This window comes from Polyodon spathula, chromosome 3, assembly GCF_017654505.1.
Source record: "Polyodon spathula isolate WHYD16114869_AA chromosome 3, ASM1765450v1, whole genome shotgun sequence".
NCBI classification, from domain to species: domain Eukaryota; kingdom Metazoa; phylum Chordata; class Actinopteri; order Acipenseriformes; family Polyodontidae; genus Polyodon; species Polyodon spathula.
The window spans coordinates 24,356,191-24,368,841 of record NC_054536.1 but is presented as its reverse complement, the minus strand read 5'-3'; the positions used below and the strand labels follow the sequence as shown (position 1 = coordinate 24,368,841).

General features: G+C 37.8%; 1 protein-coding gene across 1 annotated transcript; it reads right to left on the bottom strand.

The window, feature by feature from the left end:
• Positions 1 to 6,461: 6,461 nt before the first annotated feature.
• On the bottom strand, positions 6,462 to 11,675 carry LOC121312882 (60S ribosomal protein L15). The gene is made up of 3 exons (XM_041244760.1): positions 11,457 to 11,675; positions 10,887 to 11,023; positions 6,462 to 6,819 (listed from the first exon to the last, which is right to left on the bottom strand). The coding sequence occupies exons 1-3, from the start codon at positions 11,626 to 11,628 to the stop codon at positions 6,514 to 6,516; spliced, it is 615 nt and encodes a 204-aa protein (XP_041100694.1). The 5' UTR covers positions 11,629 to 11,675; the 3' UTR covers positions 6,462 to 6,513.
• Positions 11,676 to 12,651: the final 976 nt, after the last annotated feature.

The following is a 12,651-nucleotide window of genomic DNA, read 5'->3' as shown; positions in this document are numbered from 1 at the left end:
GGGCAGTACCTCTGGGGCGCGCTCCACCTGTCAATAGCAGCAAGCTGAACCAGGAAGACCCAGCGACTTGGTCCAAGGACTCGTCGATGCGGGGCAGGAGGTAGGAGTTTTTCTGGGCCATATTGTTCAGCTGCTGGTACTTGATGCAGAATCGCCAGCCTCTGTCCTTCTTGGACAGCAGGATGATGGCTGTGTTCCATGGGCTGCCGGACATTTGGATGAGGCCAACCTCCCATGTCTAGGCCAGTCAGCTCTGCAACCTGCCGGGTGAGGGGTACCCAGCGGGGACACAGCTTGATGGGTGGTGCGTCTGAGGTTTTTTAGTGTAGGTATTTTTATCTATTTTATTTATTTTTTTACAGGGGTTTTATCTGTTAGAAACAAAAATCAGAGCCTTGTCTTCCTCTCCTTGCAGAGTTTATAGAACAGACTGCTGATCATAACTCTTAGGGGGACCCTTTCAGTTTGTTTTATTACAGTAGGTTGGCTGTAGTTGGGTGCAAGTTACAGAATAACAATTTTTATTGGCCGGGCACTGTAGGAAATTTTAAAAATAGTGTATTGGATGGGCATGGAGATCTGCTCCTCACCCCATGTGTGGGGAGTAATGTGCTACTGTGGATCGAAGTCCTCCTTATAAAAAAACACCTGTCATGAGCACCAAAATTCATCATCATACAAGAACACCCGTATTAGGAAAGAACTACAATTTAACAGCAGTACAATGTAATGGACTGCCAGACCATTGCTTTAGTACTTGGTCAGTCCATGTCATAGCACCAGATATCAATGTTTGTCCCTGCATTTTCATATAGAATTTACATGTACAACATTATACCATACAATAAAATAAACAGTAGTACCAAGAAGATGATTAAAATGAACAAATGTTTCAATGATAAGCATTTGTAAATGTGTTTTGTCTAACTCTGATTTGAACTGCAGGTTAAATAAGTCTTAAAATATGACCCCTTTTTAATGGTGAAAATGTAAGACTAAATGCAGACATCTGTGGTTACTAAACAAAAATGTCAAGTAACCCCAAAAAGATCTAATATTAATTATTGTTATGTAATATCCTTAGATGCTAGGCAAAATTGTTGGTGCTAATTATATGTGGTGTTCTCTAGTATTATTATTATTATTATTATTATTATTATTATTATTATTATTATTATTATTATTATTAACTTTTAATACCTTTTTTTATGTCTGCACCGGTTGCAAAGGAAGTTTAGAAAAGTGAACTTTTGACGTACAGTATATACATAAAGAAATTATGTTTTTCAAGGCACAAAATGACAGCTCTCGTGTAAATTGATCAATTAAATTCATTCCCTGCCCTGGAGAACATTGTTTCATCAGGTGTCCAGGTCACTGTGTGCTGTGGCCCCCTCAAAACCATTTCACTGCCTCCCAGGGATCCCTGGTTCCCAGTTTGGGTCCCACTGAGTTTGTGAATTATGATCACTATATCACAGCCTATTTATTTGCTATTTAATCTATTTCAGACATTCCCAAAGGAGGTTGCAGCACATACAGAAATATTAGCTCCAGAATTACCCTGACAACTGAGGTTTAATTTATTTCTATGGGTATAGTTGTTAGGTCCTTGGGGTTATTTCAAATGTAACTTTTTAGTACCTAGACACCAGTTCTCCAATGCCTATTCTAACCATATTTACCGTTATACAAATAAAAGGTAGTGATTGCACATATAACACAATTTCCTCTGGATTCATCAGATGGGGGTTTCCTGGCTTGGGAACCGTTGACTTATATGGCTCATGTTACTTTTAAATTAACATTAAATGTCCCACATTTAATTCACATTCCATATCTGCATATGCAATTAAGCCAATCTTTTTAGATTGGGAGTCATTCATAGAATCAAAAAGGTACATCTTACTTCATTCTAAAACTATTTTGTAAACAAATAAGAGTAGAATCCTTTGTGCACATTATCAGAGCAAATAAACTTGCAACAATTCAACAGCTCAATATACTGTGTGTTTTATCATGACTGATTTTTTTCTTTTTTTTTTTTAAGACCTGTGACCTTTAATGCACCGTTTCTTTCAGAGTTATAGTATCTCTGGCCTAAAAATATGAATGTGCATCCTTCAGTTTGCAGGACTTACACTTGAAAAAGTGTTTTTCATGAGGTTAAGTTATCGACATCTGTCAACAATTAGATTAAAGCATATTTTAGAAAGGCGGTGAGTGGGAGGTTGACATGCAATGTTAATCCTGGTGCGTGGGTACATCACCATGGAGATGCTTTTGGGGGCTTCAGTTGAATGACTGTTTCCATGATGGGTTGGCCTTGAGTCTAAAAAAAAAATTTAAAAATATTGTGGCAAATAAGATGGGAATTTTGCATACAAAGGATGACCAAAACATTAAATATCTACTATTGAAGTTGTTTCACCTCTAATGGGTATATTTGCAGTAATTAATTAATTTTAAGTACATTTTCCCTACTTTAAATTTACATTTTTCATGTGAGCATCTTTAAAAACAATATTATTATTGTAATAAATGAAAATATCTAGAAATATTGTGTATCGTCTGTGTTTTGCTATTATGGATAGTTTGACCAGAGGACCCTGCCGCCCTTAAAGGACTGGAGTTTGACACCCTGCAATAAAAATACAAGAGGCCCCAGGCAGTGCAGTGACCTGATTCTGGAAATTCCCCACCCACTCTGCTGAGGCTACATAAGAAGCCTGTATGAATGAGTTGCTGCATTCATTCATGTAGTCAGTCTTTCATTAGAACTTTTAGCTGTTGCTATTGAAAGAGCCCCACATCTCTGAAAGAACTGATTTAAAGGCACAGAGGCCTGTTTTTATTAACACATGAATAAAGAGTTATCTGTTCTATTCATTGGGAATCACCTCCAATCTTTACAAACCCTGAAACACACATAACAATATTTACCACATCTCGTAATGCTAAACATACTGTAGATTGAAGTTGTTTAAAGACACACCCTATGTGTCAAGACTGGATTTGTGTGGTGGATTTTATATTAAAATAATGTGCTTTTAAAGTAATGCTCTACAGTACAACCTCAGAGTTACAAACACCAAACTTACAAACTGATGGCTTTACCAAACACCCCACTTTTAGCTGGAAGTATGCAATCAATAAGACTATGATGAGTATTGTATGGGTATTATATTACTGTCTTGTATTCCTGTATTATTTGCCAACTTAAGGCTGTAGCTAGCAGGTGTACACATGTAATAATACCATTGAAAACTCATTTACAGAGTTACAGACATTTCAGACTTACAAACAACCTCCTTTCCCAAGGTGTTCACCACCCCACTAAAAATTACCTTTGGACGTTCTAAACAAATTGGAATGGAAACAAAGAAGTGGCATGCAGACAGCTGAAGAATGGAAGAATGTAGAGATGATCCTTTCTATTTCATTTATCTTTTGACACTGAAGCTATTCATGAATGTTAGTACAGTATTCCTCAATTTAGTTGCATATTACTACTTGTTGCATACTCCAATGGGTAACTCGACTTGTTTATTTAGCTGATGCCTTTATCCAAGGCAGCCAATCTATACTATTTATTGATTTATTTATTATGCTTCAGTCTCAAATGTCTAAATTTTTTTTTTTTTTTTTTTTAAAGACAATACTTATAATGTTGGATTTATACAACAGACTGGGAATTAAGGCTTAGATTTGAATATGAAGGATTTATACTGTATAGAGAGCAAGTTGCTGAACTGCTTCGGAACAAAATAAATCAATACTATGTTAACAGTAAAAAAAAAAAAAACACTAGTTTAATAATGCAAATGTTTGATTTGCATCAAATAAAAATTGAGAACGCTATCCCAGACCACAGTACCGATTGGTATCAAATGTGTCTTGTTTTTCGTAGTAATAAATCAAAAACAATATTTATAATCTGTGAATATAATGAAGACACTAGACTTCAAAAATACTATTCAATTTCTCCATCTTTTTTTGTTTACCCGACCTACAAACATACTGTTGGAACACCAGTGTGAAATATGCAGTTACAGATTGCCACATCAACAATATTACAAATAAAAATAAATAAAAACGTTGGTGCTTAATGAAAAGTATAGACATTAATACAAACTGTTAAGCCTTACCATATTCTCACATTCATGTGAACAGGGAGTAAGTAATCCAAATGTTTTTTGGGGGAGATATAGGGGATATAAGTAACTTGTATCTTAACTGAAGGTACAAGGCCTATATTTCACCCCCAAAAATACTTGAGAAAATACACTGAACAAAAATATAAACGCAACATGCTGAAACATGAGGCGATGGCCGTGGATGAATGGCATGACAACGGGCATCAGGATCTCGTCACGGTGTCTCTGTGCATTCAAATTGCCATCGATAAAATGCAATTGTGTTCGCTGTCCGTTGCTTATGCCTGCCCATACCATAACCCCACCGCCACCATGGGGCACTCTGTTCACAATGTTGAAATCAGCAAACCGCTCGCCCACACGACATTCATGCAGTCAGCATGCTAATTGCACGCCCCCTCAAAACTTGAGACATCTGTGGCATTGTGTTGTGTGACAAAACTACATTTTAGAGTGGCCTTTTATTGTCCCAAGTACAAGGTGCACGTGTGTAATGATCATGCTGTTTAATCAGCTTCTTGATATGCCACACCTGTCAGGTGGATGGATTATCTTGGCAAAGGAGAAATGCTCACTAACAGGGATGTAAACAAATTTGTGCACAAAATTTGAGAGAAATAAGCTTTTTGTGCGTATGGACAATTTCTGGGATCTTTTATTTCAGCTCATGAAATATGGGACCGACACTTTACATGTTGCATTTATATTTTTGTTCAGTGTAGTTTGGGTCATACGGGGCTGTTTGGAAAAGCAAAAATGCTTTTTGTCAAAGACTTTTGGGCAGAACTGAGATTTCATACAATTTAGAAGCACACCCTTCGATCTATACAGCAGTCATATCTCAGAGGCACCCCGTAGACATCACACGAGATTCAAATGGATTACATACAATGTGGAAGTGTGTTCTCCTTACAACCACCTTCTTGTGTTGTGTAAAGGTATACTGTTAATGTAATCATTGACACTGAAGATTTTAATGGAAAAAAATATAATGTAGTGTTTTTGCACTGTGTAAAAATAAAACTTTGCTTTATCAGGATCATTTGTACAAGAGCATTTCTTTATGTGCTGTGGACACCACCAGATCAATTAATCAATCATAAACTACCAAGTATAAAATAAATGTGACAATTATTGTGATGGCTCCCTACATCTCTAACAGATACTGAATATATATATATATATATATATATATATATATATATATATATATATATATAATATATATATATATATTGCTCAAGGTGGTATAGTTCCCTCATCACATCTGTAAGCTTAATGTGTCAATAAACAAAATCAGAAGAACCGAGGCATATTAAAACTGCAGTAGTTAGTGGAATCTATCTTCTAGCCTGCCGGGAACTCTGCTCAAGTGTAGTGGACTACAGATTAAAACTAATTCAAATCAGTTTTGTCCATACTAATGCATGTTATCGTTCATGTGTAAAATCTATATATTTAACCGGTCTAGGAGCAGATACACTGGCTCAGCGGTCAATGTATAAAATAACTACACATTTACTGGTTAATCTATAGATTTACCAAATTTTTCAAACCGTAACACCTATATTTATCTTCAGTACTGTTAAAACTAGGGCTGTAGTTCTACCTATATACCATGTTCAAGGACCTGCTACACAGGGCGAGGGCATTTTATTTCTTTTTTTGCACCTACTCGCTACAAATACACCCACCCACTTACATGTTTTGGTAGAAGCCCCTACTTCAGTGGTACTCAACTCTGGCCCTCAAGACCTAATCCAGTCCAGGATTTTACTCCAAACAGGTTTTCAAATGTAGTTAACTGAAGCTGCCAAGAAGCAATTAACTAATTTATGACCTGGTTGGAATAAAGACCAGAACTGGAATAGATCCTGAGGGCCAGAGTTGAGTACCACTGAGATTTACAATAACTTATGGTAGAGAATGTCCCAAAAACAGTGATTGCAAAAATAGATATAATTCAATTATATAAAACCTCCCTTGATAATGTACTTATCCGGTTAAATCAATCACACACAGGTGCCATCACACTTACTTATTCAGATTCTCTCATTTTGATGAGCACACATCAAAATGGAGGGGGATTGTGGTGGGACGACATCACTTAAAATGCCCCAGATCGTGCAATTAGTCTCCCTTGTTATACCTCCTCCTTTTAATGCTACCCTCACAATCAGTTATATATTCCTTCTGAACTGATGTGCAACAATATAAACAAAAGCTATTTCCCCGTTATACCTCTACTTCTCACATACAGGTTTCCACAATGTCATTTTTTCAGAAAACATCAACACAAGCCAGTACCATCCAAGAGATATTTATTAGCACTTGAAATACACAAGCACTACAGCGATTAACGATAGCGACGCAGTTGCAGAGTGTTGCGTCTTCTCCAGCAAGCACGGCGGGAGCCACCAATGGTAAGGTGGAACTTGTGGCCCTTGCCCAGACCACGGCTCTTCTTGCCAGCTGACGTAAGCCCACGCATCTCTCTGTGCTTGTGGACAGGCTTTGTGAGCCACTGGATATCGGGATTGCGTCTGATGGCCTTGTGGAACGGGTCAATGAGGATCACCTCAAAGAACTTGTATGTGGCATCTTCACCGACCCAGTAGGAGTTCAGTACTCTGAGGCCACCGCAGTGACGGCCAGCACGCTCCTATGAACAAAAATGAAATCTCGTTAGGGACCATCATTTCCAATTGTATGAAACTGAATACCCACAGCAACCTTAACAAGTCTTAAATCAGTTGTGATTTTTTTCTCTGTTTATACACTGGCTTTATCACAAATTAATTTCCCTGCAATGGCTTGACCACTTAAATACTTTTAATTGGAAATCAATAAAATTTGCAATCACCTTCAGGAATCTTACAGAAATCATTTTTTGTCAGAAATTGTATGAAAGCTAAACAAAAGCTTCCACTTTCCTAAAAATATAAAATAAAAACTGTGCCAAAATATAAAACCAAAAAATCTCCACCAGTTAGTATTGATTTTATTTCTCAGCAGACACCCTTATCCAGGGCAACTTACAACTGTTACAAAACTCACAGTATAAAGTATCACACTGCAGATAAGTGCCGTTGTAAAACCAGTTATAAAAATCAGCAGTAAAGTATCTTTGCTTATATGAGTAATGAATTGCAGCTCTAAAAATCTAAAATCAGCTCACCTTTATATGTAGGGTCATCGTTCAATTACATTAAAACTAGAAAAAAGAAAGCTATTGTTTCCCTATTTCTACCAAGTATACTTTTAGTTTGACTGCTGCAGATGGGTTCATAAATGTGTACCCCACTACCCTATTTCACGGTTGTGTAACAAAGTATGAACATGTAGTTAAAAACGGCAAAATATAAACAAGCACTGAAGTTACCAAAAGCATGTGACTAACAAAGTAGAAACGCCAAGAGAAAATGAAACTGAGATCCAGATGTGCTTTATTTTAGTGCAGTGATGATTAATTACCAAAATGAATGCATAAAAAAATGCTTTTACTGACATTTGTCACATGACCTGTTATATGTCCAGCATATTATTAAAACATTTAACCACTTTAGTTTGTATGTTGAAAATTCCCATCCCCAAGATGGTAAACAGTCAATTTTACTTGCATCCATGATCTGGCAACAACAACTCAATACAAAACAATGTTTTGCCAGCAAAATGACGTAGCACACTACGATTCTCACCGAAATGCAAAACCTGTGCACTTAGGTTATGCTTTTTTCCTAAATAAGTTAAACTTCATACTAAAATGACACTTAGTAGAGGCATGAGTTTTGCTTGAGATGTAATTATTGCCATACCTAATGTTTGCCATATGCTAATAAAAAAAAAAAAAAAAAAAAAAAAAAAAAACAGGAAGTGCTTTTTTTTGACAAAGCAAAAAATCATAAATAAAAAGATGGCTGTCTCTAATCATGTCTATTTGACAAAATACATGGGCTCTGCTAAATACATAATAATAATAATAATATTGCAAGAAGGGGTGCAGTGAAGTTAATTTACCCAAGTATAGTGCCTAAAAGATCTTACAGAATTTTTTTTGCCATTAAGCTCCCTGATGTTACTTTATTTCCATATTCACCTGGTAGTATTCAACTACCATCTCCTCAGTTATTTTATACATTATGCGTGAGCTGCTAAATCTACACATATACCAGTTACCCATTAATCGCTGAGCTGGTAAATACAGCCCTTGGAGGTACTTTATCCGGCCCCCCGCAAAGTTAATTCATTAGTGTAATTTGGCCCAGCCCAGTTTGAGTCTATTGGGTTATTACACGGAAGAACTCCAAATCCCATCAGCCATCAGAAAACCAGCAAGAAGCTCAGAGCTAAAGAAACAGAAGACAGCAAGAGACAGCCAATCATGCTTGGTGCTTAAGGCGCGTTTTGCGTTAGACGCTGTAGCTTACTGGCCATCAAAAACGATAATATAACTCAAAATGTCCAAGAAAAGAAAGATTGATAAGGAAGGCAGCCTGTTTCAGTTAAGGTGGGAGTCACTATTTGTTTGTAGAGCAGCACGAAAACCCCATTTGCTTGGTATGTAAGGGAAGTACCACGGTGACGAAAAAATTCAATTTAAGGCGCCACTGAGAAACGAAACATGACGAATTTGAAGAAAAGCAAAGGGAAGAAAAGCTGGCCGAATTAAAAAGCACTTGATTTACAGCAGAACATGTTTAAAAAAGGCAAAAAAGTGAGTGTGATGCGGCAGTAAAGGCAAGTTACCTTGTGTCAGAGCTAACTGCAAAGTTGTCAAAGCACATTTGAGGGTGCTTTTGTAAAAGACTGCATGCTTAAAGTGACAGAAATAGTCTGTCCTGAAAAAAGCATGCGTTTTCCAATGCCAGTTTCAAGAAATACTGTGCATTTGCTGCAAAACTAAACGTGTTGCATGTGGAATTTGAGCACCGTTTTTTAGATTTTCGCAAATAGCAGTTCCAGCTTTTTTCAAACTTATTTTTGGTGTAGATGTGTAAACTGCACCAGAAGACATCCAGGTGGATGCTATTTAATTGCAGTGCAATAGCGCACTGAAGGCCAAGTTTGATTGTCTCGGCTTAGCAGTTTTACGAGTTCCTTCCATCCACACTCACAGCTCCGCATTCAGGCTGTACGCGTCATGTCAATGTTTGGCAGTACGTACTTCTGCAAACTGCTATTTTCACTGGTGAAAATTAATAAATCCGCTCAAAGATCTCGCCTGAATGACAAGCATCTACACTCTGTGCTAAAGATTGCTTCAGCACAAAACATGAATCCTGATATTGACAAGCTTGTCTCAAGAAAAAGGTGCCAGATTTCTTCAGTAAGTGAGAATGCACAAGGTAGCAACTAGGTATGATAGATAACATGTGTTTTAAATTAATAAGTCATATATAAAATACATGTGTATATTAAAAATTGTGACTATAAACATGCATTTTCTGTATCACCTATTAAAATACATGTGCATATGTACAAGGTGTGCATTTTGTGGCCCGTGAATCAAGCTTTAAATTAAGATATGGCCTTGGTAAAATTGGGTTTGACACCCCTGATCTATAGGATTTACCGATTTTATACATGAACCGAAACACTCACATATTACATATACAGTCTAACTTCACTATAACGAACCCCCTTTAACAATCCAATCTACCCGGATGAAATGATCTCAGTAGTGACCAGCACTGAACTTTCTCCAGTGAGAATGTACTTTTCTCAGTGAAACCAAAGACATTGGAAGGCTAATTCAAAGATAAGGCTTATTGTAACCTATTGTAGTGCGAACCGTGCAACGTATGCAACTGTTGTCTTCACACAAACTGCAACCACAGCGTGAGGAGGCAACAAGATTGAAACACCGTGTATTGAGAAAAAGCATGATAAACATAAAGCAATCAACACTGGATGTGTTTTTCAAGATAATGGGCACATAATGACATTCAGTATGTATGTGTGCTTATTTCTCATCTTTACTGTTTTCTTCTAAATATATAGCATAAATGTTGATCAATGTGACACTGTCTTGAAAGAACTACTGCGTACTGAATAAAGAGGTCCAATTCAATTTAAACGTTTCATTATTCTGATACAGCAAAAAACTCTAATAGTGAATCCCTGGGGGGTTGTTATAATGAAGTTACTCTGTGTGTGTGACACAGACAGAGATTTTACACACACTATCAGCTCCAATGTTAACAGCAGCACAGACCAGCATGTATCCTTGACTATCACACCATGTTACGTTAAAGTTGTCTCATGTACCTGATAAGTTAATTCCATACAACAGGAGTGGGAAATTCCTGCCCCAAGCCCTGTGTTATACAACTAGTAATACACTTTATACAAGGAGATCTCTAGTCCAGGGGTTCCCAAACTGCGGGCTGAAGGGTGGTTTCAGGGGCCCATAGCACATACAATAAAATAGTTATCTCCCAAATGACCCTGACAAAGCAATGTTCCTCAGAATTGGGACCATTCATTTACATGAACGATACCATTAGGTGCTAGGGTTTATTTTTTACTGGAAAAATGTCAAGTTGTGCCAGTGCCAAAAGAATACAACAAAAGGAGGTGACTTTCAGAACAAAACAAGCACTTCTACCAATGTGTGGTATAAGTTCTTGCTCATGTCAAATTTCTTTATAACATATACAAGGTTAAACAATGCAGATCCTTTATTTTAAAAACACAAGTTCAACTGAAAGGAAGAATAATGATACTGACCTCAGCCACAGACTGCAGACTGCGGGCAAACTTGATCTCATTGATTCCATGGTTCACAGGTTTACCATAGGTGGCACCCTTGGGGACAGGGCGTTTGCGACCACCACGGCGCACACGAACACGATAGATTACGTAACCTGCAAACAAGATTGTTAAATTTGTAAGTTCAGCCCAATGAAATGCATAGATGGAGGTATTGTGTCATGCTCAAAGGCCTGAGCTCTGCTACCTGGTGTCTATTACATGTACCCATGTCCTGTTTTGCATGCACTTGTGAATCCTAAATATGGATTTGAAACCTGTAAATATTAGCACCCGTGTTTTAATGTCCAAAATGACTATATATATTCACCACTGCTAATCCCAAAACCGGGTGTCCCAATTCTGAATCTGTCACATTGTGAACATTTATTATAACAGCGTAATTCAAAATCCCCATGCCAGCTGTCCTATTCTAGATAACCAGTTTGTTGTAGACCGTTGTTACACACGTTAACTGTACTCCTAATGAGTGATAAATTACCACCGCAGTGAAAATGCCTGCCAAGTGTAGCGTTTTAAAACACGTACCTTGCTTTGCCTTGTATCCAAGCCTGCGAGCCTTGTCGGGTCTGGTTGGTCTAGGAGCTCGGTGGAGGTTCGAGAGTTGGCGATACTGCCAACAGCGAACACGAAGCAGAAAGCGCATCACATCAGACTGCTTCTTCCGCCATAGCTCCTGCATGTACTTGTACGCGCCCATGTTGCTTTATCTGTTACACACGAAAGACCGGTTTACAAGTTAGCGTTAAACCTTCATGCTTAAGCCTTGCAATTAAAATGATGCACAAACATTAACACGGGTTATAAAAACTGTCCTGTATAAAGGCGCAAAGGGGCTTGTTTGTTTTACGCACGTGTTTATATTTAACAGCGTGGACTACTGCACTGTTCATCCAGGTTTAAAATTATGCATTTCATTCGGTAGCCAACACGTCCGACGTGGGGCTTGATTGCAAGCATTAAGCACACACTTTCTAGCACGTTGCGAGCAATTAAAGTACTAACAGAGATTTCACCTACAGAAAGCCAACCCGAACCGACACTTTTTAAACTGCATTTCCAATGCAGTGATGTTAAACAGCGATGTTTAAGCAAGGCCTTCTTATCCCTGTTAACACTGGGCCAACTGCAGGTTACAAATGATACGGATAAAGGCATGCAGAAATATGGCAAAATAACCGAGAACCGTTCCACGAATGTATCATATTTGTTCCCAATGATTCACGCTCATTCACAAAAACGCCATTGGATAAACCATGCCGACGCTCAATACAGGCCCACACCACAAAAACACCCACAAAACGTACAACCCAGTTTCAAACATTGAAGAAAACAACCTAAACCATTATTTTCGACAAGACGCTACATTGCATAGTAATTTTACTGTGACGTGACCATAAATAAATTTTCATTCAGAAAACTCTTCACTGTGCCCCGTCCAGCTTTAAGCCACTGTATTTCTCTCACGTAGTAAAGTCATACAATAAATGCAAGTTGTATCTGTGTATTGAAAGGGTGCACTTTGTAATCCCAAACTGACCACGTCCCGATGGTACAATTTTATAAAGATATTATTAGGATTACAGAAACAGCACAAAACACTAAAACTGCCTTACATGATGGCGTACCGGCCGGAAAGAAAGTAGCACAATTCCCTACATGCTTTATCACAGCGCCCTGACGTAACTTCCTGGGGCCAGCTAGGACGTAGCTGGGAAATGTA